At 39.6% G+C, this 27,519-nt stretch overlaps 2 protein-coding genes across 4 annotated transcripts in view; one reads left to right on the top strand and one right to left on the bottom strand.

The window, feature by feature from the left end:
• The window catches only part of CC2D2A (coiled-coil and C2 domain containing 2A), a 52,939-nt gene extending 41,127 nt beyond the window's left edge, over positions 1 to 11,812 (top strand). For both annotated transcript variants that reach the window (XM_041403056.1, XM_041403057.1), the window contains 9 exons: positions 1,723 to 1,899; positions 3,786 to 3,989; positions 4,463 to 4,552; positions 5,257 to 5,370; positions 6,793 to 6,927; positions 8,693 to 8,815; positions 9,433 to 9,491; positions 9,930 to 10,107; positions 11,083 to 11,812. In XM_041403056.1, the coding sequence (XP_041258990.1) occupies positions 1,723 to 1,899; positions 3,786 to 3,989; positions 4,463 to 4,552; positions 5,257 to 5,370; positions 6,793 to 6,927; positions 8,693 to 8,815; positions 9,433 to 9,491; positions 9,930 to 10,107; positions 11,083 to 11,271 (1,269 nt within the window). In that variant the 3' untranslated portion in view covers positions 11,272 to 11,812. The remainder of the gene's footprint in view (positions 1 to 1,722; positions 1,900 to 3,785; positions 3,990 to 4,462; positions 4,553 to 5,256; positions 5,371 to 6,792; positions 6,928 to 8,692; positions 8,816 to 9,432; positions 9,492 to 9,929; positions 10,108 to 11,082) is intronic.
• A 1,923-nt stretch (positions 11,813 to 13,735) lies between these two features.
• Positions 13,736 to 27,519, bottom strand: part of FBXL5 (F-box and leucine rich repeat protein 5) — a 34,194-nt gene continuing 20,410 nt past the window's right edge. For both annotated transcript variants that reach the window (XM_041402429.1, XM_041402432.1), the window contains exons 8-11: positions 27,275 to 27,357; positions 24,817 to 25,539; positions 21,913 to 22,061; positions 13,736 to 14,383 (exon numbers count right to left, since the gene is read on the bottom strand). In XM_041402429.1, the coding sequence (XP_041258363.1) occupies positions 14,307 to 14,383; positions 21,913 to 22,061; positions 24,817 to 25,539; positions 27,275 to 27,357 (1,032 nt within the window). In that variant the 3' untranslated portion in view covers positions 13,736 to 14,306. The remainder of the gene's footprint in view (positions 14,384 to 21,912; positions 22,062 to 24,816; positions 25,540 to 27,274; positions 27,358 to 27,519) is intronic.

The following is a 27,519-nucleotide window of genomic DNA, read 5'->3' as shown; positions in this document are numbered from 1 at the left end:
GTCTCATTTGTGTGCAGTGCTTGGTGATCAAAGTGGTTTTCCTGGGCTATCTGCAAAGCGTAACAGGATTTGAATGTTATGGGATTCAGGAAAGCATGGGATACTTTTCATTGCTGAGAAACCTTGGACAGTGTGTGTCTAACGAGGCTAAGTCCACCTGTTTCTGCTAGATCATTAATACTATGTGCTCTTCAACTTGAGAGGTTAATCAGTTAATTTTTCTCTTTGAGAGCTGTGGTGCCCTGTAGCATGAAGCTTTCACTGATTTTAAAGAAGATGTGAGTAGTAAGAGGATCTGACCTTCTTTTCATGAGTCTTTGGCCATCCTGTGCAGAAAATGTCACATAATGTGATCACCATTGCTATATGTCATCAAACAGGAAACAACATGATCCAATGCTCATTTTTAGGGAATTGTTCCATGTTGAATGAATGAAATTCACCTGAGAAGTGTGTCTGCTCACAGAGAGATCTAATGGGCAGACTTGACATTTTAACAGACTGCTTACCAATACAGCCACCATCCACAATCCATCTTTAAGGATTTCCCATGCTGATGTCAACCCCTGTTCTTCAGCTTCTTGGTCTTTCTGCTGTAGAACCAGAGTAGCTCCAGAATTGCTGTCAGATACTTCTGAGTCTCTTTGAGGAGGTTGTGATTGCCTAAGCAGAGTGTGAGTGCTTGTATAGATCTTCCCAGCAGTAGAGATTCTTTGCATTTGAATAGAATTTCATATGGAATTTGAAAAAGCCTGATCAGCACAGTGGTTACATCAAGGTGCATCTAGCAACTAAATTTCAGTAGCAAATGAAGCATTTCATCATCCAGTTCTAAGACACTGGAGCAGAAATTTTGACTGATATATTCAGTTTCTCCTCATCAAAACTTAATTGTTTTCTTAAATGTTTGATGAGCCATGCCAGTGAGTCATCTGTTCATTTCCCACATCCACTGAAGATACCCTTTCTGGTGGAAGTTGCCTCAATTGTGTCCAAATCAGGAGCTTACTGTTTTTGCTTTTCTGTTAAAGCTGGGTACTTCCACTATTGAAACCTGCCCAAGCAGGTGTGGGCCTGCCATGTCTTGTGTCACCCAGCCCTTCAGAAAGACCTTATTCTCTGTTTGTGGTAACAAAGGGAGCTGCCAAGGGCTGGTGGGTCTGGCAGAGCCATTCCATACAGAAGCTGGATAAATGGGCCCAGTTCCAGTTCCACCCAAGGAGCATCTTGTGTTGTGCATGGAAGAGGATCCATCTCTGAGATGCTGGAGCATCCTTCCCACATGACTCATAGGCAAAGGCCTGATAGTCTGCTGCTGCCTTGAGAAGCATAGTCATGCAACCTGTATTTTGCCATTTTTTTCCATTTTTCCAGGTAAACAGAGCCATGTTGAGTTTGCTGTTTGAAAGAAAAGTAGTGAAACACCAGCAGACTTTCTTTCTCTGTGAACTACTGTGTATGATTTACATTTCATTAAATGTTATATGCAAGAGAGGCTGAAATCAAGTTGTGATTAATATATTTAACAATGAGATACCTCATGTTTTCCCCACAGTTAATGACATAAATGTCATAGTCTCTCATTTTATTATTTTGTAACTTAAACTAACAATCAAAAGAAGAAAATATGCAGACACAAGTAGCAAATTTATGTGAGAGGGAACTTTTGCTTTTTTGCTTTTAATGAGAAGTGTTTCTCAGTATTTTCTGTATCTCTTGTAGATTGATGGTACATTTAAGGTCAATATTCCTCCAGTCCTCCTTGGCTACAGCAAAGAAAAGAGCGTGGGTATGGAGAGAGGTTATGATTCCGTGCGAAATCTGAGTGAGGGCTCGTATATAACACTGTTCATTACCATTGAACCACAGCTCATCCCCGGAGAGTCTGTCAGAGAGAAGGTAACTAATCACTAATTCATCATACTCTTGCTCTTTGTTTCCAGTGGTGCAGTTCTTGAGATGCATATTAATAGCTCTCCTTAGTGTACCAAAGGACATGAATGCAAGTACAGAAGGACATTCATACAAATTTGGGGTAGTTTATTTTAAATTTTTTATCTCAGTTCAATTTAATTAGATGTACCATTAAGTGAGATGTGCACTTAATGCATGAAAAATAATTTTGCCCAGGTATCTAATTTTAGTCCTAAGAGAAAGCAAATTGGCATTCCTCTCTGTGAGCATATAGTTTTTCCCTGTACTTGTGTAAACAATAAAGCATTTGTATGAGTATTTGTGAACAGCGGACAAAAAGGAGGTGGCAGGTGCAAAGTGTATTTTCTTGCTTCTGTGTTTATACTGTTCAAATGAGCATTTATTATTTATGGCTTCGTGTATGCTTCAAGATCTTGAATATAATAATTCCTAAACAGCAGCTGCTATTTTTTTCAGTTTCATTAGTAAACCAGAAGTGCCTTAGACTAACAACAATAGTCATTACAATTCTTTGCTGCAACTCTCCAGCTGCAACACATATACCTATTATAGAAAGAGTTTGGAATATTATGCAAAAAAACAACCTAAATAATTTGCCATACTTTCTTCCTATTCCTGACCTGCAGTTAATTTGTAATGCTTGTGTAGTGCTTTAGGATGCTAAGCATAATTTTAGTTTAATTTTATGAAACCTTTTTTGTTTCTTTACTTATTTTTCCTCTCTTTCCTGCTGTCCTTCCTGAACCTCTGTTAGATGAATGAAATGCTTAAGAAGGTACAACATTAATAAATCAGTTGAGATACTCCTGTTGTTCCCAGTTTAAGATTTAGCTTGGGTTTGTGCCATTCAGCAGCTTTTCTGTAGTTTGTGTTACTTGACTGTGACATAGTAATTGTTTATTTGCCAGAAATATTTGCAGTAAATTGCTGCATTTAAGTTTACAACACGTCAGAGGCTCTACTTTCTGCTCTTAATTATGGTGAAGAAGAATCACCACTGTGTGCCTTCTCTCCTAACTTGGAGGTCTAGCTGCAGGGCAGTGCCCAGCTGTTCCACCTCAGGTTAGTCTAAGAGTAACAAATTACAAAAGTGGCTTATTTTAAACAAAAATATTAAAAAGGACGAACTTTAATTCTCAGCAGCACTGGAAGTATACAAGGAATTCTAAATGGATAATTTTGACCAATCTTAATACCTTTAAAAGATGACATCTTAGGTACCATCATGAAATAATTGTCACTGTTTTATAATTAATATGTGCTTTTGAGTCCTATATTTGCTTCTGAAAAATCCCATTTAACCATGTGGAAATTTTAGACACCTCTGAATTATAAGGATTCATCTAAAATTCACTTGAACCTTCTCTGCAAATATTTTGGCATTGGGCAGTGTTGTTGCAGTATTATTTATATAAAAATCATTGAGATTTTATGCATAATGTCAGTTGTGGTTTTAAAGGAATGCTGTGGGAATAGCACATAGGATTAGTACCTAACCATAATTGTTTACTTTTGAATTAATATGTGGTGTTACATCCTCATGCCCCAGTGTTACTTGGCCATTACTTCCACTACATTTTTCAGTGCTTTAATAAAGCCAGCTTATCTGTATGGATCATTATGGGCATTCATATGAAGTGCAAATTACTTGATTTTCCATTGCCTTGACCTTCCTTTTATGTCTGTAAGCAAAACTTTATACTACAAGGCAAGTTCAAAGTGCTATTAGAAAATAATTTCACAATCATTTTATTGTCCTCTAAATGATGAAATATAGTCAAATATGGTAAAGACTTAAGTCCAAACTATAAATAAAACTGGTTTTGTATAAATTCTACTGTCTTTTGAAGTTTGATACCCAAGAAGATGAGAAACTGCTCCAGGCAGCAGAAAAATATGAAGCTGAATGTACATCAAAGTTTCCAAGCCGCCAGTGCCTAACAACTGTAATTGATCTTGATGGAAAAACAGTTTTTATTACCAGATATATCAAACCTCTAAATCCACCACAGGAGCTTCTTGACGCTGTCCCAGATAGATCTCAAACAGCAGCAGTAAGTATTTAGAAAAGATAGTGAAGTCTCAGGGATGCAGATTTCAAGATGTTTGTTTGTTTGCCTTGGCACATGCACATAAGCTTTTGTGTCTCTGCTGTACAGCTACACCTTTTGCAAAGGAAAAACTACAGATACAAAATAAAATTAGTAATGACTATGAATGACTATGTGTAATACACAGTAAGTCCAACAGTAATGATACCGTAAAATAATATTTGTTTTCTCTGGGGAAAAAATAAGTCTATTAATGAGTATTGCCCTTTAAAAGACAAAGAACTATGTCAAACCTCAGTGGCAGTAAATCATATCAGTCTTCTATACAAATTCTAAAATGAGCTAGCTGCTACTGTACTGAGGTTACTCAGTGTTTTGTCATTGAGTAGAAACAGCAATATTCTTCAAAACTGGTATAATAACACTAGAGCATTTTGAATTAAAGGGGTGACCTGCTCTGTTTTGTTTTCTTGCAGGAACTGGTGGCTCGATATGTTGCTTTGATTCCTTTTTTGCCAGATAGTGTGTCATTTGCTGGAATTTGTGATTTATGGAGCACATCAGATGTAAGCAATGTATTAAAAAGAAGTTCTTTATCCTCTTGAATGTGATGGAACATCCCAGTGGCCATGCTTTTGGAGGGAGGTTGTACTAGATTAGCTCTTGAAGTCCCTTCAGACCTATTCTGTGATTCTGTTATTGTGAGGAATATTTTTATTTGAGCCATTTATTTGAAAGAATAAGGACCCAAGTTTGAAAGAAGTTGCTTATTCTGATCTGAGACAAAAATTTTATCCTTGATAGTTTGCAATAATACGTTAGGGCTTCAAACCATCTCCCTTTTTTTCTCAGTTATAAACCAGTCCGTAATGTCATAGACATGCACAAGTGAAGGGACTGATGGAGACTTTACATCTAGACTTAAAATGGATCATTGTCATTCCAAGGAACTACAGAAAAGACATTGCATTTAGTGTAAGCAATAATGGGATATTTAGTATTCTGTCACACAAATGCTGTAATTTAGAGAATAACAGCAGACATTGTTTATCATAGATGAAGTTTTTATCATCTCAGAACTTTTCTGAAAAATGGTCTTTCTAAAAAGGACAAAGACCCTGTGTGTTGAAGCAGTGACCAATAAACAGTAAAGATCAGTTGCAAATATCTGAGAGGACTCCTTGCTTCAGATGTGTTAAGAAACATTATCAAATATTCTAAGTTGATAACTGCCTAGAAAACTTTTTTTTTATTTTAATACCTCAATTAGCAATTTCTCTATCTTCTGGCGGGAGATGAGGAAGAACACGCCGTGCTCTTGTGTAATTATTTTCTTGGTATGGGGAAAAAAGCCTGGCTTATCATTGGAAATGCCATTCCTGAGGTAAGAGGATTCTTTCATTTGGCCTAAGTATTAACTTTTATTTTGTGAAGTCTTTGGCCCCCAACAATGGATAATTGTTTCTTGCTGGGATGTTTTTCCAGGATATTATCTAAAGATTGGTGCTGGGCACTGATTCTTTTCAGAGAAGTAAATAAAAAATGGAAAGTATTTCTTAGTGTATGTCTGGGGTTTTTTCCTGGACCTAAATGTCCATGCTTAAACTGGTAGTAGTTGTCATCATCATACCAAGCATCTGTAACCCTTCATTTGACTTCAGCTTGTATAAATGGTGTATACAAAACAAATTGATGGAGACAAGCCCTTCACAGCATCTCACAGGGTCTAACTGAGTTTGTGTGGGATTTGGTACAGGTTCAGAGGTGATAGGAGAGACCTAGGGGCATGCCAGGGGTTCTTAATGGTCACACACATCTGCTGATTCTCTGGCTGATGGCAGAGCTGCAGCAATAGTAAAGATAGATTGGTTCAGGCTGGACAAGTGCCTCTCCCTCTGCCCACTGTAATGCAGGCAGGTGAGGTGTGTGCTCTGCCTTGGGCTGCTGGGAGCCACTGTGGCAGCAGCTGGGCTCAGACTGGCCCAGAACTGAAACACTGGGCTTGTGTTTCTGCTTGGGAGATGCCTTTGTTCTCAGGGAAGCACTCAGATTTCCAACTAACCAATACTGCTCTTTTCAAAAAGGTGGTAACTGTTTATAATACAAATTTCTACATACATATGAAAGGCTTTTTTGGTGAAAATTTCTGTCTAACCTACTTTCTTAAGCACATTATGAGATACTGCAGTGACAGGAACAAGTGCTCAGATACATTCCTTCCCCTCAAAATCTGATTGAGATGCTAGTCATTAACAAAACGTTTGCAAGGAGGGAATTTACTCCAGGTATTTCAAGATACCCGGAAAATATAAGGGATGACAAGAACACAGGAGAGCAGTTTAAGGATTCCTGATAGAGAATATAAAGAGAGCTGGGAAATTCCTTGCATGCCAGAGAGGGAGGCTGATGGCTGAGACACAGAGTGTGCTGCTTGGATGGGAGTCCTTCAGCTCCGAGGTTGCCCATGGATGAGAGCTGTGGCAGTAGCAAAGCAGGATGTGATACTGAAGTGGCACCTGGTAAACATTCCTGTATGTGGAATTCCACATTGTTTGTAGTGAGACAAGAGCTTTCAGACTTTATATGTTAAGAATGGCTCGGAGCTCTGCATGTCTGACGTTTCTCTGCCACATTAATATAAGTGTTGAACTGTAATGAACCTGTAAATTCTTCCAAGCAGTTTGCCCCAAAAAGCACTATCAACCTCAATAGTAAAAATTTAGTATTACAAAGAATAGAAAGCATACTGTCCTTGTAGCCAGTTTTCAAACATCTTTCTCATACTTTTTTTTTTTTCCCTTCCTAGGGACCAACTGCATATGTATTAACTTTGGAACAAAGTCAGTATGTAATTTGGAATCCCAGTACTGGATGTTTTTATGGGCAGTATGATACTTTCTGTCCCTTACAAAATGTCTACTGTCTGATCAGCTGTGATAATGTAAGTGTGCCCAGTCTTGTCACATTTCTGTACACATAAAAGTTAATAACTTGATTCTCTTTTTTGGCATCATTTGTTTTTACTGTAAACATGTTTAGGCTATCTTTTATTAGAAATAGTATTAAATCTTAAGTAGGTTTTTCAGCTACTTTAAATAAGAGAGATTTTTTAATTAGCATTTAGGTGGATCAATAAATTTGTTAATGTATTTTTCATTTATTGAGTTTTACTTACGTTTCCCAGAGTGGATGGGCTTAGATTACAACTGCTCAGGTGAGAAGTAGTCATTCCTCAAAGGTAATAGTTTGCAGGTGAAATGTGGCTGAAAAATGAGAAAAAAAGTATAAAGAGTCACTTGAGTTGCCCATGTGACATTAGGCACAGGCTGAATGGTTCAACATGCACAACACAGAGGTGGCACCTCAGGGCACAAAAACAATACTGATTTTCTGCTTGGCATCAAGTCCTCCCATTTATTTGAAAATAGGCAAGTAATACTGGTTTATGTTCATAATGTATTATTCATTGTGTGGCAGTAAAACCCTCTGAGGCAGCAGGGTGAGAGAGGAGAGACTGTAGAGCTGTGCAGCTCTGGGCAGGTGAAGGAGTGGCCACGGGCTGGGAGCTGAGCCTGTGCTGGGAGGATCAGAAACCCTGGGAAGTGTCCTGCCAGCAGCATTCCCTGACTTGGTTGGAAGCCAGACCTCCCACGTTCTGGGGACACAAACAAGGTCGTGATAAGGCAGAAAGATGTGTGAAGGTTTGAAAATGAGAAAATAGAAGGCAAAGTAAAAAAAAAGAACCCTAGGGTTTATTTGAATAGAAACTGGATGTTGAGTTTAAAAGTTTGCTCCTCAGTTTTTTGGAATGCCATGCATTATGAGTTTTGTTTTGTTATTTAATCTCCTGTGTTCTATTCTAAACACAGATCTTAACTTTAGATGAGAATTTGATATTATAAAGTACATTTATTTTACAAGTGTCACTTCTTTCACTGAAAGCATTTTGGGGAGTGGCAGAGTTGTTTGGTTTGGTGTTTTTGTAAGCAGTTCTAGACCTATAGTTAAGAAAAATGTAACTTAGTTGTTAATTGCTGGCAGAAGCAAGTAAGGACTTGAGCACTGACTCAAACTGCAGAACACAACAACATTCAAGGCACCTAATTCCATCTCGGTGAGACTGAGCAGTCTCAGCCAGGAGAGCCACACCACCTCACATGCAGCTGGGGCAGAACCAGCTGTCCTAGAAGGCTCTGCAGAACCTCCTCAGTTACAAAGGGTCACACACATTTACACAGTAAGTTGTGGTGCATTTTGCAGCCTTAGAAATAGTTATTTAAAGGTTGCTAGAACAAGAATCCTACAGTGCCTGCATGCTCCAGACTAGGCACAGAGGCCAAAATGAATGTCTGTAAAGAAGGGCAGTGCAAGACATGGGTTCCACTTGCTGACAGAAGCTGTGACTTGTGTGTCTGCAGTCTCTGGTTGTATTCTGCAAGGTACACTTAGAAGAGCAGTAGTGTTGGAGTGCAGCAGCTACCAGGCATCACAGCCACAGCAGCACTGGGGTGGGCTTTTGGAGGAATTTAATCAGAATTCAGAAGAATTGTGCAGCACTCCAGAGGGGTGGAAATGCAGCTCAGAACAGCAGAAAAAATTGCTACAGGAGGCTAACATTATATAGTATTTTATTGCTGTATAAGTGGAATGTGTTCCATAGGTGTTGATTATATTCTGAAAGCTAAATCAAATTTGCTTTCCTGTAGATTTGGTTTAATATGCAAGAATATGATTCCCCAGGAAGGATATATTTTGATATCAGCAAACCAAAACTTTGGAAGCCTTTCTTTTCAAGAAGTTTGCCATTCCCTGGTCTCCGCAGCATTCAGGTATTGATGGATCTATTGCCAACACCAAAAGAGGGATTAAGACATCACAGACTTGGTATAAAGAAGCAGATATTAAGTTCCTTGGAATTCTTTGGTTAAGTATATTTATGTAATGGCATTGGTTTTTAAAAAGATTTCCTAGTTATTTCTTTAAAAAAATGAAAGCAGGGCTACTGAAAAAAGTTGATTTTATACAGAATTAATGTATTTGCCCTCTATCTAAGATCTCAGGGCAACAGTGAAGTAAATGGAATACATCTTTTAACATAAACATATCTAAAGCAGTAACTCAGTATTATAAAGAAAAAGTCAACTTTTGTCTCATGGCTAAGAAGGCGTTTTTTTCAAGCTGTATGAACTTCACTAGTAAAAAGCCAGAAATTTCTGTACAGGGATGAAAGGTGTAAACAGTTCAAATTTACTGGGGGGGGGGGGGGGGAACCCAGAATTACACACAAATATCTAGTTAAATTTTTATCATGTCTCTGTTAAAGAATAGATTCTTTTTGCATAAATGTAAACTTCTGTGAGCATCATCAAGGCAGAAACTCCTGAAGTTACATTGTTGTATGTTTAGAAGAGATTGCATGTTTTAATATTTATTTATTTATTGCTAGCCTGAAGAACTAACTTATGAGCATTCGGATAAGGCTGCTGCCCTGGAACTGCAGAGCAGGTAATGCTACCTCCAGAACAAGTGCCATCAGTGCTAATACCAGAGCATTCCTAGGTATTCATGCCTAGCTCCTAAAAATCTGCTTCCAATGCCAGGAGAATGGCCTAAAAAATCAGAAGCTATTGTTTCAGGGCTTTTTAAAATTCTCTTTCTTCAACAGAGATTGCCAGGTAGAAAGAACTAATCAGTCATTGCTCTACCATTTCACAAAGAACAAAATGCTGTGGGGGGATGAGAGGAGAGGGTGTAAACTAAAAGGGGTTGTAATTCCATGGCTTCCCATGCAGACATTGACAATTCAGACATTACTACACTTTTAGTGAGCAGTAAGTTTAACTGAGGCCATGTGTGGTTCTCAGAATCTGTACTGGTCTGCCAAGGGAGATCAGTTCAGATGTCCAATACTAGAATTGTAATAATCAGTCTATCTTACTGCAGGATTGAAAAAATATTAAAGGATAAGATTATGGAATGGAGACCAACGCGCCCAACACGTTGGAACAGATACTGCACCTCCACCCTCCGTAACTTTTTGCCGCTGCTGGAACAAAATCAAGGCAAAGATGTAGAAGATGACCATCAGGCAGAGCTGCAAAAACAGCTGGGAGATTACAGGGTACACTTGTGAACATAAAGGCTTGTGCATAGAAGCAGGAAGTTAAATCCCTAGGTTTTAGAATCGCCACTCTGTGGTACAGAAGAGTGTCCTAGGCTAGTTCTGTCTTCTACTACCAAAATTCACAAGAGATTTTATACCAAAGAGAAACCATTATAATATTAATCGAGTGAAGGAGTGATCATCTGGTTTATTTCATTTGTATGTTGAAGATGAAACAACAATGCACCCAGTTAACTTTAGATTGTTATGTTCAGCAGAAACATGTATTGCTGCACAACAGCCACTGCTGCAGTACATCAGCACCAGTGCAGTCTCCCAGCAGCAGCTGCGAGGGGCTGATTGGTGCAGCAGCTCTCAGAGTCAGGAGGAACCTGCTGCTGGTGCTGAGTAGTGCTACACACAGTCTACTTACAGGCACAGGAGCCCACACAACATGCTTTTCTTCAGTTTTCTACTCTTTGCTTCACTCTCTGAAACTGACTGCTGTGTTCACTGCAGCCACTGGTGTGCCTGTGCATTATTGCTCCAGGCTGTTGGAAGGGCCTTTTGCTTTCCACATGGAACATCTGCGACAGTACTGGCAGCTCTGGCCAGCTCCAGAATGATTTGAGGTTTCGGTTCCTGTTGAGCAGGAGACATTTGCTCAAATCCCAAGCCAGAAGAAGAGAGTGATTTAAAACCAGCCGAAAGGCAGAAAAGCAGTGAAGTTCTACTATATGTGTTCATTAATATAACTTTATTCTAGTGTATTCCAAAGAAATTCACTTTGAACTTGAACCAAATTAAAGAGGAAAAATGGCAGAAGCTTTGCCTGGAGTATGTGAAAAAGGGAGGTGTTACCAAAATACAAACATAAGTTCTTCTATTGCATCATGATTTGTTTTACTCAGCATGTAAATTTTTTTAACTATGTGTTTATTCAGGTGCCTTCATCTTTTCTTCTTACATGTTTTCTTTTCTTTCTTTTTCCAGGTCTCTGGATTTCCTATTCATATGCCATATTCTGAAGTGAGACCTTTAATAGAAGCTGTACACAGCACAAGAGTTCACACCATTGATGTTTCCAATGTTGAATTTGCTCTGGCTGTGTATGTTCACGCTTATCCCCAAAATGTTCTCTCTGTATGGATTTATGTTGCTTCACTTGTGCGAAATAGGTAGTACAGACCAGTCTGAATGCTGCAGGAAATTTGCTTATATAGGTGTAAATATATGATTTCTCTCACTGCTGAACTATTCCAAGTATTTTAACAATCAAATGACAACATGATTTTTAGTAGCTTTATGTGCCCTAAAACCACTAATTATTGCTAAGGAAGAGACTGACAGCATAAATTTCCAGTACTAATAGGTGGTTTTTATACAGTCTTTTATAGCTTCCTGTGGGACCTCACACTCTTAAAGCATTAAAAGTGACAGTGCAGAGTAAAATGTTTCCTTGGTATCCCTGTAGCTAGGCAGTTTATCTACAGATGATCTTCCTCTTCAAAAGACACTTGTAAATAAAAAAAAATCCTGTACCTTAGTTCCTGAATTTTTAGCTATGAATAAATTTCATATACCTAAGAGCCATCAGTGAAGAGACCATACTTCAATTTTTGAGAGGCTGCTTCATATCCTGCTCTGTATTTTATGTCTGTATAATGCCAGCACCATTTAAAGGTGGAAGACATTTTCTTAAGGAGTTAAAGATGAAGGATTTAATAAATATTTTTATTAAACCTTAAGCAGAAGCTCATTCCTTTTATTCATGAATTTGATTAAATTACTTAGGAGTATGAAATCCTTGTCTGCAAGTTAGCAAACTTGTGAGTAGATGATTATCAAAAGAATAGTTAACTAAAAATCAAATTCACTTACTAGTATATAAGCAGTTGTGCTGTTAATACTGATATACATATCCTTTTCCTGCTGTTATCTTGCTAATCAGACTCTTCAACTGAAAATGGCAGTGGGCTGAGCTTAGGAAGAGTGTTCAGCAGGATCCTGAACTTGCCTTTGTTGAATTCCAGATGGTTCCTTTCTGCCCATCTCTCCAACCTGCCCAGGGCCTTCTGAAGGGCTGCACAGCACTCAGGGGGACCAGCCCAAAGCTCCTCACAGCTCTGTGCTGTCAGTGAACCTGCTGAGGAGGCATCTGGACCTTCAGCACAGTCTGGACTTATTCATCCCATGAATAAGTTAGCCCAGACTTGGACCTTGGGGGACACCACCAATGGCCGGCCTCCAACTAGACCTTGTGCCCCTAACTACAAACCTCTGGGATCTGTGTTCAGCACCTCACTGTCCCCTCATCCCGTCCACAATTCCTGACCCTGTGAGGACATTGTGGGAGACAGTGTTGAAAGCCTTGCCGAAGTCAGGGTTGACAATGCCCAATGCTCTCCCCTCATCTGGCCAGGGACTTGTTTCATCATAGAGAAAGTGGGTTGGTCAGTCAGAATCCATGCTGACTATTGCTGATCACCTTCCTGTCATCCACGCAAGAGACGGGCTCCAGAATGAGGCACTCCATTACCTTTCCAGGGATAGAGGTCATGCTGACTGGACAGTAGTTCCTTGGGTCCTTCTTGTCCTTTTTGAAGACCAAGGTGACATTTGCTTTCTTGCAGTCCTCAGCCACCTCTCCTGATCTCCATGACCTTTCAAAGATGATCATGAATGGTGTCACTATAGTGTCTGCCAGCTCTCTCAGCACTCATGGACTAGCTTAGAGTCTGTCACCCTTCTACAAGCCCCACTAGAAAGTACATTGTCATCACATGATGCTGTGCTGAACACTGATGGCATCTCCCAAGCTTATTCCATGGTGTATCTGCAGCTCATTCCATCCTCAGCTGTGTCTACACTCACCAGTGTTTTTCTTACCTTACTCTTCCATTTAGCATGACCAAGATGGTGGCAAAACTTGCAGTTTCCTCCAGTAACCTCCAGCTCTGCCTGCACAATGACTTCCCAGACACCCTTCCCTAGAAACTTGAAAGCTACTGGGTCACCATGACTGGTGTTCTAAATAAATAGTACTCAAAATAATTTATCCAATTAGGAAAACAGGTTAAAATTACTAGCTTTGTATTGTCAGTCCTAAAAATTAGGCACAATAGGAAAAAGAAAACAACCTGTTTGCCTTCTACAAAAGCAAACACCTGCCCCTCCTCTGCTGTAGAAAAAAACCAGCCTGCAACTGTGCCAACCATGAGCAGCTGGCCATTGAAGTTTACAACTTGCCATGGGCTACAGTACTCATCCCTCACACAGTGTGCTCTCCCTCATACCACCACACACACCCTACTCATCTCTCTTCCTAGCACACATTTCACTAACCACAGTATCTGCTCCCTGCCAGTCTCTACTGTTCAGAGAGAAATCTTTTTAACTACCAAAGCAAGGGGGAAAATGTACTGCTGTCTTTCACAGAGTTCAGATTAATGAAAACTGACTTCCCTGGAAGCTGTATCAAAAATGCAACTTAGCAGAGTCATAGGAACCATAAAAACAAACCAAACCCCCATGCACACTGTACAGCTAACAGCTCTGCAACCATGACAACACCCTCCCACCTGCCCAACCTCTGCAGCTTCTGGCACGGCACTCTAAAAGCACAGATATTCAACCACTGCACACATTTTTTTATTGGTGGGAATGTTTTATTTATGTCTTTCAAGCCCAAATACAAAACCAAATGCAAAAGGAAGTTGGCAATTTCCCTAATTTTGCAATATAAAGAACAACTTCAGGAGAAGAGGAAAGGGGAAGAAACCAGGCTCCTAAAGATGTATAATTGTTACCCAAATGCAAACAGTAAAATTCAAATTCTCTGCAGAGGTTTATATTGTACTTACGGATTCAAAATAAAAAAAAAAAAAAGTCACCTAACACAAAATAATTCAGTAAAGTACAGTTAAGTGCCAAAATTGAAATAAAGTGGCATTAAAAAAAAATCTGAAGATTTTCCCATCTTCCCCAAATTATGTAAAATAAAACCCAACACCCTTCAAGCCAAATGAGGTTGTGAGATTGTTACAACACTGTACAGTACACTCATAATCAAGATTCTGAAGTTGTGGGCAGGGTCAGGCTAGTATAACAAGTCTCACTCCAAGGATTGTTAACACAAGATGCGAGCTGTAAGTAAAGTGCATGAGAGGAAGCCTGCTCAGCTAAATGAAGTAGACCGAAAGATGAGACGTCAGCGGTCATTCGCCAGAGCGGCAGCAGGCCCGAAAACCACACTGCAAATTCTGGCATCCACTGGCGGTTTCAGCATGAGGACCTGCACAAAAACAACAGAAACGTGAAAAGAAGGAAAGGCCAATCATTTAGATTCATAACTCTCAAACTGGTGATTCAGAAAAGTCTCATTTTTTACAATGCACTACACTTCATTCAGTACTGTGAAGTCCGAAATGGTGCCAGTACTACCACAGTGTCAAAACCTCACCTGGAACAGATATTTTTCAAGAATTTTTGCTTCATAGCTTAGTCCCACGAAGATAACACATCCCAGATTACACAGAAGTACCATAAACAACACTAAATGAGCAACTTTTCACAAGCTTCCACAGCTTCAGAACTGAGTGGTTTTGACAATGTATTTTTAATTCCCATTTTTCAAATTCAGATGATCATTACCAAAGAAACCATAACCTCCAAAACTATGTCCGTGGTAATGGAAACAGCTTTTTAGCCAGGAAGTATTTTTTTTCCTCCATGAACTCTTCATGATTGGCCAGACTCTCACATACTCTTGACTAGAAATTCAAAAGCTAAAGACACAATCACCTTAGCATCGCTGCAGTCATCAGAAGCCATAAGGCTAAAAATTAGCCATTCAGAAAAAAGAATGAGTTGCAAGCACAGAAAGCACAAACCAACACTGCAACTCTACCCACCTCTACTTACCTTCACTTACTCCTTTAATGTAAAATGTTGAAGTGACCATGAGATAAGAAATTACTGTATTTATTCAAAAAGGGTTTTATTTCCTGTAGCCATAAGCCTGCTTTGAGACCCATTTACACTCAGGCTGGCTGAACTCTGGCACCCAACAAACACTGGAAGTGGGTTGCTGAGCCAACTCATAAAAGCTGGTGAAGACCTAACCAGGACAACACAAATTTTCCCCATTTGTATGAGAAACAAATCAACAAATATTTCAGGTGTTTTTAATGTATATAGAAATTCTAACAAAATCTTTTAATGAACTAGGGCACTATGCCATACCTGGCTTTTTTTACCTAATTCAACAGTAAAGCCATAATTAAATTAAATTTCCAAGAATCTGGGGCCTTGAAAACAGCTTCCTACTTCATTCCACAGACCAATAAGCAATACTTCATACTGTAAATAAGTTAAGATACATGAGAATAAAAAAAAAACTGAAACTGTAATGAAAGATTAGTTAAGTGAACTTTTCATTGGTCAATAAAGTAATTTTCCTTTTCAAATCTTTTTATTCACCTGAACTAAATTTTGATCCTCCACGTCACTTACGAGCTAGTTTGAAAGCTTCTTCGTAAGTCCTTTAGAAAGGAGACTGGGTGCTTCTGAACAGCTGGTTTAGCAGAGCATGTTCTGTGCAGCAGCATTTTCCAAGTCGTAGCTGACCTTCCCCAGCACTGCCACAACTACACAGCACAGCAGTGATTCTGAAGCAACTGTCACATTTCTAGCAAAATGCTTGTTGACAAACCATAAAATCCCAAGGAAGGGAATTCTCATTATAATTCAATATTGTTTTCCATCCTTTTCTTGCTCATTTTGTATTCCTCATGCTCCTAACTGGAACATACCAATTTCTAGGTCTGACCAATGCTCCATCCAACACTACCTTCACCACTGGCGACAGCAAGTGGTGTCTAGGGACAGGATATAAGCCTATCATGCACACTTTTTGTGTTTTTCCAGCAACCCTAACTGTTGCATCAGGAACACTGAAGTCCATTTCCTTCAGTACTTGTTTATGGCTCAGTTGTGCATGCAGCTTTTTAACCTTTTTAAACCTCCTTCCACAATTCTCCACAGGACCAAGTTCCAAAAGTTCACTACACTGTCCATCTGTGTAAAGTTCACCCAGTGCCCCTGAGCTTTAGCACTGCAAAACTTGCAGAACTACCACTGCACATTGACCTCATCTGCTGCTTTAGCGTTTCTGGAACACTCATGCCCCCTTTTCAGCCATCTCATTCCCAGATTGAACATCCATCCTTTTGAGTGTTCAGTTCCCTAACTTTTTAGAAGGCCTCTTCTGTGTCTTCTGTAACTCCAGTGTAAACTCTCCTCAGGATGGGGAGACCAAACCCATCATGCAGTGTTCCACATGTGAGTGCCCCAAGGCTTCCAGGACCATGCACAGCACCCTCTATCTTGTTCTCACCACCCTGACGATGGTAACACTGGTGGCTTTTTTGGCTGCTGCTGCAAACAGGAAAGATCTCAGAATTAGCACCAACAGCTCTCTGAAATCATTATCTCCACACTGCACCTGCCAGCTCTGAATTCTGTTTCATGCAATCACAGTTTGATTATTCCCAGCCGCCCAGACCTTCAACCACACATACAGCTACAGTGAAGCTTCCAGAAATCATCAGCATTATTATCATTACTTGAAGACCACACAGCACCACTCAAAAATGTGGAAATTACTGTGTGCATTTCTTACACCACGAGAAAGACTGATCTCAGCATAGAACTCATGGGAGAACAGGGAGAAAGTTGTCACCTCCCAGGTTCCTCTCCTGAACAATGACCATTAAGCCCTTTCTTCCTATCCTTTAGTTAGCTTTCAGTTTTTAAATTTAAACCACTCTAACAGCAACTTAAGATCTGAAAATCTTGGATACTTCTAAGTAAATTGGACCATCTGAAAAGCTTTTATATTCATTTCCCAATTTATTAGGCACTGACTTACAAATTACATTAAGCGTATCACAGTGAAATTTCACCCTTCTTTCCACACTGCATTTCTTGTCCCATGTCTAATCCTCATATCACCACTAACTTTCCTTTATAGCCTGTAATAAAGAATTCTGATAAAATGAAACATTCAGGGTTCAACCACATCTTCTGAAATCTGCCCTCCCAATATAGCATATATGGGCAATTCCCATCATTTGGAAGGTGTTTTATGCTCTTATTATAACAAGGTAGTAAGTATCACTGATGGTTGTTTTAACAGTAAGGCCATCTGGGTTTGAGTTATTTATGGTTTGACATGTCAGTTGATCTTCTCCACCACAAGTCATTTACCTCCTCTATAAAATCTCTAGTGCTTAGTTTGTTCTTTTTTACATTTGGTACAGACAGCAAAATTCAAATGCCTTTACTTTTGATAGCCACAGACACTGGGTTTGTTTCCCTGGCTTTATTTATGATCACTGACCTTTGGCTATATCACCTCTGACTTCCCCAGTCTTTGCTACCGACCTTGTTCGGACTAGACTTTGTTTTAGAATTCTCTCTGTTTAAATTCAAATGGCCTCTCTAATCTTGCCAAAAGAATACTGTCTTCTGTTTCCTCTGTATATGAGGTCTCCAACTCCTCTCACCTTACTGATGCATTAGCTTAAGCAATATTGTAACTGCATATATTCCTTTCATATTGTCCAGTGTGATGGTCATTTCAGCCTATCAGTGGAGATGAATCACTTCCACAGAATCACAGCATAGTTTGGGTTGGAAGGGACCTTTAAAAGTCATCTAGTTCCAACCACCTTGAAATAATCAGGCACATCTTCAACTAGATAAGGTTGCTAAGAAACCCCTTTCAGCCTAACCCCAAATGTGCCCAGGGATGAGTCTTGCACCACCTTTCCGGGCAATCTGTTCCACTATCTCCCATCTTCATTTGCCCATTACTGCATTCAGCACAGCTCAGTTAGCAATGCACTGTGTATCTAGGAGGACACTGCTCCATACAGCAATTTCACACACTACACACTTTGAGGACCAGCTGATGATTTGAATGAACTTTGACAGTTTTGATGGCCAGGTACAGCAAGCAACCACTGGGTGTTTGCAGTGTCAGGTTCTGGCTTATGTAATAAAACATCCTGACAGGGATGAGCCAGATACCATCACTGCTGGACTTAACAAGGAGCCCAAAATGTAGTCTTTTGAAACAACATGTGATGGAAGTGTGGGGAAGGAACAGTACATGCAGTGGATCATAAGGAGAAGTGTACTTCCCTCTGTGAACGCTTACTAAGTGCTAGCAGCAAAGTGCTAAATTAAATGTGTTTTGGGTTCACCTGGGAAAGCAAAGTTAATCACATTCTCGTCTAACCTGACACAGTCTATATTACTGGTTTAGTTACTGCTAAACTGGATTACTATAATGCTCTTTACCTGCACATCTGATTACTCAGATGCTTAGGGGACTCAGAATAGAGGTGAGGTCTGTTTACTTGTGGTGAACATAGAAACACATTTGGTAATGTAGGAGGAGCAGAGCTATTTGATTACTTCATTTTGTTACATGTACTAGTAGAACAAAAATTAGTCAGAATTCCCTAGAATGAAGTTTGGCATTCCACCAAGAATCCATGATGACACGGACCAAGACCACAGTAAAAGAACGTCTCCTGCCAGGGCAACTGGCTGCCACCACCATATAATATCCTTTCAGAGATTTGTGAGTACACTGGTAATCTGTAGAATTTAGACTGAGACCTACACTTGGAACACTGTGTTCCCACATAAGTCTGCACACAGTGGTCCACCTTAAAAGACTGGCAAAGTCTTGGCTTGACTGCTGAAAGACAGAGCAACTGTGACCAGGGACTTTTAAATGCCAGAAGAGTGAATAATTAGAATCAAACTTTATTTCATTAATGCCCTATTTCTTTAATTACAGAATCTGAGGACTACATAATTACTGTAATTAAAAAACTCTAGAAACTAAATCATACTTAAATGCTGAAAAGCTCTACTGCTGCAGAAATTAGGGAGCCCCTTTTTTCTAATGCCAAAGCTCAAAGCACCCCAGGTTTTGAAATGGAGAAACGAGTCAGAAGAATGGACACAGCTGGACAAAACAGCCTTAGGACAATAAGAACTCAGTGGCAAGATGTAACTCAAACATTAAACTCTTCTTGCTGAGTTTAGTGTGATCCACAACCAAATTTGTTTTAGACAAATGAAATCAGCCATTAAAAGGGAGGTACATTGACAGATTTGTTTTCAGCTGCAGCTGAGGGTTATCCAACTCCAAGTCTCCAGCACTGTGACAAATATAAGAAATCCTAAAGATTAGTATGCAAACCAAAAACTGAAGTGAAGCTAACAGTAAACAAACACAAAACAGATCTGCAAGTATATGCAAATTCATGGTTTCTGGTCATAAAAACTGTACCATGTTACTGGTGTGTAACAGCAGTCAGATTTAAACCCAACTACTTCACTACAGCTGCTCTACTTTTCTAGTCTTGCTCTACTAAAAAGGTAGAACAGCACCTGCTGAAAATACAAAAATTGCAACCAATGTGCCTACCAAACATGTGCACAAGCCCTCCACAAAGAAATTCCAATGAAGCTGGGTTGTATCTAAGGAGTCCCATTAGGCTTAGTGTTTGTAGGAAAAAAAAATCTGAAAATAAGCTGCAGGTAAAAGTAAAGCCCTTAATCATCAGCAGATGACAAAGCTGTATCTTTATTATTCATAGATGGCTAAATTCCGTGCTGTTGGCTCCATTTTTTTTCTGCAAGACTGACAGGTTTTCCAATCTCTGATTCCAGAGTACAACTCCTTCCCCAAAAACAACCACTGACAAGCTGGTGGGCAAAGAAAATTATGAAATTATTCTGTACATGCTTACAGATCAGTAAACTTTGTGCAGCAGTTAGTAATACAATCTGTAAATGTGCAAATAAACAGCTTCAGATATGGACTGATTTACATGAAACAGCTACTGCTTTCCCTAGTTACTTTAGAAACACCAAATGATACAGAAACAGCTGCTGTAGAAATCCTGCTGCCCACAGAATGTGGAATAAGGCATCAGTTTCACACTGAACAGCCCTATCACAATGAAGTTTGATTGAAAATACAAGGAACAAAACCCAGACAAAACTGCAGGGAATTCATTTATAAAGGCTACTTTCCATAAAGCCGTAAACTTCGAAGACGACATTATTTCTCAAGAGATGTAAGAAGTCAGACCATCACAGGCTCACTGTCCTCTGCACTTCTCTCTACAGGAATAACTGGTGATCCAAAGGCATGCATGATGCTTTAGAGAACTAAGCAGAGCTTATAGGCTCACAGATTCCAGCAGGCAGTAAAAAGAAAGAAATAAACAGGAAGAGGACCAGACAACTTTACAGAATAATTCAAAAATATTCTGTTTAAAATTAAATAATTTCTTGAGGATACTATGAAACAGCCAAGCTTTAAAGTGGCAGGCTCAAACACAGATTTGGGCATTCATTGTAAACTAATACAAAGACTTAATGGTGTATTTTATAGGGACAAGATGAAAACCAGAAATGTCTGAGGACAAATTATCTCTGGTGTTACTGACAGAAGTGTAAACAGAGGAAAAGTAGCAAGCAATCAGACATAAAAGGAACAGGATTCTAACTGGTCTTTGAAGACATCTTTAAACTCAACAGAATGCAGGAAAAAGAGTCAGTGAAGGATTTAAAAAAAAAAAAAAAAAAAAGAACCTTAAAATTTTCAGGTAGAAATGAAAGACAACAGAAAATAGATTTTTAAATGCTGTAGTATAGACAGAATGCAAGGAAGTAACAAAAAGCAAGTGTGTCAAAAAAAAAAGCAGTGTCAAAAAAGTGCATAAGGTGCAAAAATTATGGAAACAAGTTAAGATTTAATACTTTCACTTCTAATATTACGATCCAATCCAAATGCATCATATTGTATCGATTTCAATTGACTGAATACCCAAATATCAGTATAGATTTACTTGCAATACCAAAGCTCTGGCATCTGATACCCAGGCTGGGGTTGCATCTCAATACAGACACAAATTATTGAGCTGGACACCGTGAACTACCAGGTAATAGAATTTTGGTTTTTACACAAAATAAGATGTACAGACCTATGAACTTGGCTATCATCTACTTTTTTCCTTGCCTTCTGTTGCACTTACCTGTTTTAAATTCACACATGGAATACCAGTCACACCATGGCTCCCATCTCTAATGCTAGGAATGCTTACTGGATTAATAGACTGAGTTCCAGTGTGGCAAGCACTGAAAAGACTTGCACCATGAACAGACTGTGCATTTATACAGATCCTTCTCCAGCTTAGATCCATCCCTAAGTTACTTACTCAAGCAAAACCAGAAAAAAAAACCTGAACTATACTTTCCATAGGGACATGTGATGATAGAATCAAAACCAGAACTAGTGCAATATGGGAGGTTTGCATGGCAAGACACACATCACTAGTTTCCTAAAAATCCCTGCTTTGGTACCAACCTAATGAAGCCTCTGTCTGAGGTTATGACCATACAGAAAACATACAACTGCATGATTTACAGTGGAAATATGGACAGAGCAAGAGTGTAATAGCAGCTATGGGTGGAAATATGGACAGGGCAAGAGTGTAATAGCAGCTATGGAGACTTTCTACCCCTATTAGTTATGCTAAACTCAGTTATGAGATACAGGCACTAAAAATGCTTTCCTAAGTAATACAGAACTGTACTAGTGTTACAACAGGAAAAAAATAAAAAAAAAGGCAAAAAGGTGAGGTTTTGGTTGTTCTTTTTGTTTTAAAAAGTCCCCATACTGAGCATCACTCCCCAGAAAAGCATCACATCTCCCTAGAAAGACATTACCGTTAATGTTGTCACAGTAGTAAAAGTGTTCATCTTTTAGAGAGGGGCATGCAGAAACTAACTCCTGCAGGCCTGCACCAGTTACAGTGAGACAGCCCGAGAGGTTCAGGTGCTCCAAATGCGGCAGTCCTCCTCCCAGAGTCAGCGCCCTGTGGACACAGAAGGGACACGTTAAGAGCCCGCACGGCGAGCACTGACAAGCGCCCCGCTGCACCACCCCATCACAGACCCGCTGCACTCCTGCAGCAGACACACCTCCGAGGAACCACCGAGGTTTAAACCTGACACTTCTAGACTCTCTTTTAAAGGAGGATCACCCCTGAGCCACACAAGAGGCCTGAACAGATTTCTGCAGAAGGTAACAATTCCACAGGCACACTTCAGTGGGAAACCACTTTCTTTATGGATGACACCAGAGACGACCGACTATTTCAAAGAACTACAAAGCCATTCTTCTTCAAAATATCAATTATTTTGTCAGGTCTTCCAAGGTGATGTATATTCTTCATTTCACACTAAAACATGACACTCCCAAGTTTGGTGCATTATGCTTCCCAAAGTTTGACCCTTTTTTTTGCTAAACTTATTTTGGAATCCAAATTTGTGTTTTCCTAGGACTGACAGCAGAGCTTCTCTCTTCCAACACACCATCTTATTGTTCAAATGTAATTCTCTAACTTTCTCTGAGTGCAAGAGAATTAGGCTGCTGATTCAACAGGCACATAGATGTACCACACCTGAGCAATTACTGCTCATCAACCTGCAAGCCCACAGAGAAGCCAGCCCAAGTTCAAGCAGAAACAAGATCACTCACCTGAAAAAAAAAAAGGCTTGAATCACCAAACTGCAGATTCAAGCCAGGATTTAAAACTGAAGATGCCTTCAGAGCACCACTGTACAAGCTTCTCCTGTCAGCAGGGAGAAGCAGAACTGCAGGCCACAAAACCAGCTATGAGGTAACAACTTACATGAAGCAAATGGACTGGCATGTGTTTGTATTTGGGGGTTTCACTCTTTCCCCAGGGACTCAAAAGTATTCTTGTGACTACAAGAAGCACCTGTTGTAACACACTCTCAGCTCCTAAATACTTTAACCCAAAAAGCACCAATGGGAAACCAGCAATGCAATTAAACCCTTGCCGTGACTCAGTGACCAAATCTCCCTTTGCTCCCACACTACTGAGTCATGAAAAACCAGACCAGTAACATGTCAAATACACACAGCACAACCTAATCAGCACCTAACAAAATTTGTCAGGACAAGTCCACTGCAACACTTGAAGAGAAACAAGCTCCAACACAAAGCCCAGATATCTGAAGCATACCCTTCAGGTAAGGAAGGGTAACACAGGTGAGTGAGTGTCAGAAGAATCACAGGAGACATCTGAGCAGCTGGTAGTTGTGAACATCAAATGGGAACAAAATCTCAGGAGAGAAAAATTGATGCCAGCAACACCTCACACTAATCCTCAGTTACTACAGCAAAGAGCACAGAAATGCATGAAGTGTTCCCACTCCAAGAAGCTTTAATCAGCCCTAAGCGCTGCAGCGCACCTGAGCTGGAGGCTGCAAGTACCCCAGCCTCATCCCATTTTCAGTATGAAGCAGTAACTACGTATTTCTGACAATACAAAGTATCAGTGGCAAATAGCAGAGACTTCTGTAACTCATTAAGCCATCTCAATGTTCAAGTCAAACATTTTTTCTCCTCCTTTAACTGTTACATGAGGCTGTATTGAAAATATTGTTCTGCACATACAGAATTATCATAGAATCATTTGGGCTGAAAAAGACTCTTGGGAGAATCACATCCAGCTGTTAACCCAGCACTGCCAAATCCACCACTAACAGCACCAAGCGTAACATCCTTTGCACACCTCTAGGTGTGCCACTTCCCATGGCAGCCTCTTCCAAGGCTTGAAAACCTTTTCAGTGAAGAATTTTTTCCTAATGGCCAATCTAAACATCCTCTGGTGCAACTTGAGGCCATTTTCTCTTGTTACTTGAGAGAAGACACCAACCCCCACCTGGCTACAGCCTCCTTTCAGGTGGTTGTGAAGAGCAGGAAGATCACCCTTGAGCTTCCTTTTCTCCAAGCTGAGCCCCCCAGCCACTCCTTAGCTGGGGGCTCAGCTCCATTGCCCTCCTCTGGGTATAGTCCAGCTCCTCAATGCCCTTCTTACAGTGAGGGGCCCAAAAGTGAGCACAGGATTTGAGGTGTGGCCTCACCAGTCCCAAGAACAAAGGGACGGTCACTGCCCTGGTCCTGGGCACACTATTGCTGATACAGGCCAGATGCCACCTGGGCACAGCTGGCTCGTGTTCACTCACTGCCAAACAACACCCCCAGGTCCTTTTCTACCAGGCTGCTTTCCAGCCACCCTGCCCCCAGCCTGTAGCACTGCCTGGGGTTGTTGTGACCCAAGGGCAGGACCTGGCACTTCATCTCATGGAACAGACAACTGGCCTCAGCCCATTGATTCAGCCTGAGCCTAAATCATATTGTTATCCAGACAGGTTAATCAAGATGTTACTCCCGTTTTACAAACTTTCAAGCATACTGGCAGGCATAATTAAAAAACTGGTGAATCAACACAATTTCTTAACAATAAATCACTAGCAAATCTAAAAGCATTAATACTGTCTAGAACAACAAATTCACAAAAATACTTCACTTCAGAAGACAGATATAAAAGATTTTACTGTTACCTCCAAAAGAAAAGCTGGAAAAAGTTTTCAAGTCTAGTACTGTAACTATTTAAGAGAGAAAGACCACTTAAAACTTACCAGTTTCTTCAATAAAAATGTTTCTACTGAAATGAGGCAGATTCATCCCAGAATGGCCCAACAAATAAAATCAGAAAAAATATTCTGCAGCAAAATAGTTCAAAAACATCTCCTCACCTGAGAGCACGGTCTGTTATCTGGTAACAGCCTGACAGACTGAGAAACTGAAGAACTCGTGCAGTCTCTTCCTCTGTTTTTTCACTCCCAGAGTATGCAGAGTCTTTTTTCTCTGACTGCTTAGTCCTTATTGGTTTTCTACACAGTGCAGAGGACTCTGGAAGTGCTCGAATAGTTCTTAGTGCTGTCCCAGCACAACAAAACGAGTGACCGCAGTAAATCAAGTCAGTAGAAGCACAGTGCTGCTGCCACCCTCTAGTCCTTAACCCATAAATGTCTCTATTGTAGCACAATGCAGAACAATTAATATGGGATGTTGGTTCCATAAGACAAAATCCTTCAACATTTCTGTGTCTCCACTCTGCAGCATCTTCAATGTCAGCTAAATCATCTGCATCTAGCATCCACACATAAGCAGAACTGAAGTTTTCTGAGCCATCAGGTTTAGTCCAGTGCCGCTCACCATTTCCTCCCTGAATGAGATTTTCATTGCTGATTTCATGCAAACCATTATACTTCTGGCTGGGCTGCAGAGTAATCTCTCTGTTCTTCCACAAAGTCTTAGTGTTCCTGTTCCTGCAGCTTTTCAGAATGCCTCTGCTATGATGAGTTGATATGATACCCAGTGCTCTCGAAATCCTCTCTATAGCCACATCTGTAATTTTTTCACATCCAGACAGATCAAGGTGGCGTAGATTTTGACAATACCCAACTGAACACCAACTGAAATCAGGGGAGGGAAAAAAAAGTGGTTTGGTTGAGAGGCGGTAGTTGAGGTTTTTGAGGTTTTGCTCAGAAACAGTTGTTAAGGCTAAAAGTATGAAAAAACACTTCACATAACATGCAAAAAAGCTACCCCAGACAGATTAGATTTGATACTCCAAGTATCACCTAGAAAAATTTTGTCTAGAGAAACATGAAATCATTCATGAATCAGTAACAACTTATATTTCTCCATGTACTGAGACTTAAAAGAAGTCCAAATTTGCTTTATACTGAACAAATACTTGAATAGATCAGACTGCAAACACCAAATACACATATAACAATTTTGAAAAACAAGTGCATTATACTCACCAGAAGCTACCAAGAGACATCTGAGTTACTAAGCATTAAAGTTACTTCTCAAAAGGCTGAAAACTAGCAAATTTCACCCCCCTCCAAAATACATCTGAGCTTCCATATTCAGCTTGAAGTATTGTAACAGCTGTAATTTCTAGAATTTTGAGTTTCTCATAAACTGGCTGAAACGCCAGTTTACTTAGATCATACATCCTCCTGTCCTTTCCCATTTTTCCTAGGAATACTAGATGAATTCCTGAAACAGAACCTGTGTTTCTAATTATTCCATCATTAATTAAAAATCAGACTTTCATTTTAACAAAAGCTTACTCTTACCTTTTAGCTTAGTCTTACCTTTTTCAAGTGGAATAGAAATTTTATCTACAGTAGTATTTTTACATTATTAGCTATAAAAGTATGTAAGTGATTTAACTGACCTTTACCTATCCATAGTTAATGTTACTATAATTTACTATAAGTAAATTTATATTAAATTTTAATTTATATAAACATTTTAATTTATTGGATTTTACTATAAATTTACTATAAGTAATTTACCTCTACAAGTGATTATTTATATTTAGAGCAAGCCAAACTCATTTTCTGAGTTAAAAGTTGGAGTGTTGTAAATACAGATATATGATGAGCGGCAAATAAGGTAAATTTCACTAGATATTGACTTCTGAGCCCTGAAAATTCTATAAACCTTTTATTTCAAATAAAACTTCTTATACAAGCTGCAGGGTGTGGCTACCAGCATCCATGCTGGTTAAGATTTTGTGTGGTGTTCACACTACCTGAGAGCACTACATGATGTAAATGCAGAACACTGAAATACCACTGAGTTTCAATACCGCAGTAAGACCCACTGGTGCAGGTTCTGCATCCATACACCATCCCACTGACATCAATGACATTTCTGCAGGCCTCAGTAAAACTCAGGAATCCACAGACAGTACACCTAAGCCTTAGAGCTTTGCCTGTCATTTGATTTGAGTGTCTGAAATAGCAGTATTCCACACCCTACCAGCTGTAGCAGACCAAGAGAATTTCCTTAACTGAGCAACTCCATACAAACCTATAGACAAGTTCTTAATACTAGAGCAAAAGCACAACTATTGTTATAGGTAGGTACACACTGATAAGTAAAAAGCATCCAATAGTGAAGACAGAGAATTTTAAATGGCCACTACAAAGTTACATGTTTTACTTGGTATTTTAGTGATCTGTTACCCTGGTTTAGTTCTTAGTCACAAGTCACATGGGAGTTACCAATTTGATTTCTCTTTCTTTCTTTCATTCTTGGCAATAGACTAAGAAATGTTTGAATGTTTCCGCCTGACACTCAAAAACCTGGATTATAAGTTTGTTTTAAAGGAAACAATAATTATCTAACCTTTCAAATACAGAGTCTGAAATATCAGTTTGAGTGAGATCCAAATATTCCAAGTTGGGGCAAAGCTCCAAGATCTGTCTAACCTGAAAAAAAAATAAAGGAAAATAATCAGTAAAGATACAAGCCACTAAGGCTGCAAATAGTGTCTAGAGACAACTTACAAATTAGCACTGTTTTGGACTACAACCCACTTATACTACCAAACACGTCAGTTATTAATTAAAGACTGCATATCCATAATTATT

This window comes from Onychostruthus taczanowskii, unplaced genomic scaffold (genome assembly GCF_017590055.1).
Source record: "Onychostruthus taczanowskii isolate IOZ18803 unplaced genomic scaffold, ASM1759005v1 scaffold2, whole genome shotgun sequence".
Classification (NCBI taxonomy): domain Eukaryota; kingdom Metazoa; phylum Chordata; class Aves; order Passeriformes; family Passeridae; genus Onychostruthus; species Onychostruthus taczanowskii.
Note: the sequence above shows the minus strand (reverse complement) of the source record. Positions and strands in the feature narration are given on the sequence as shown.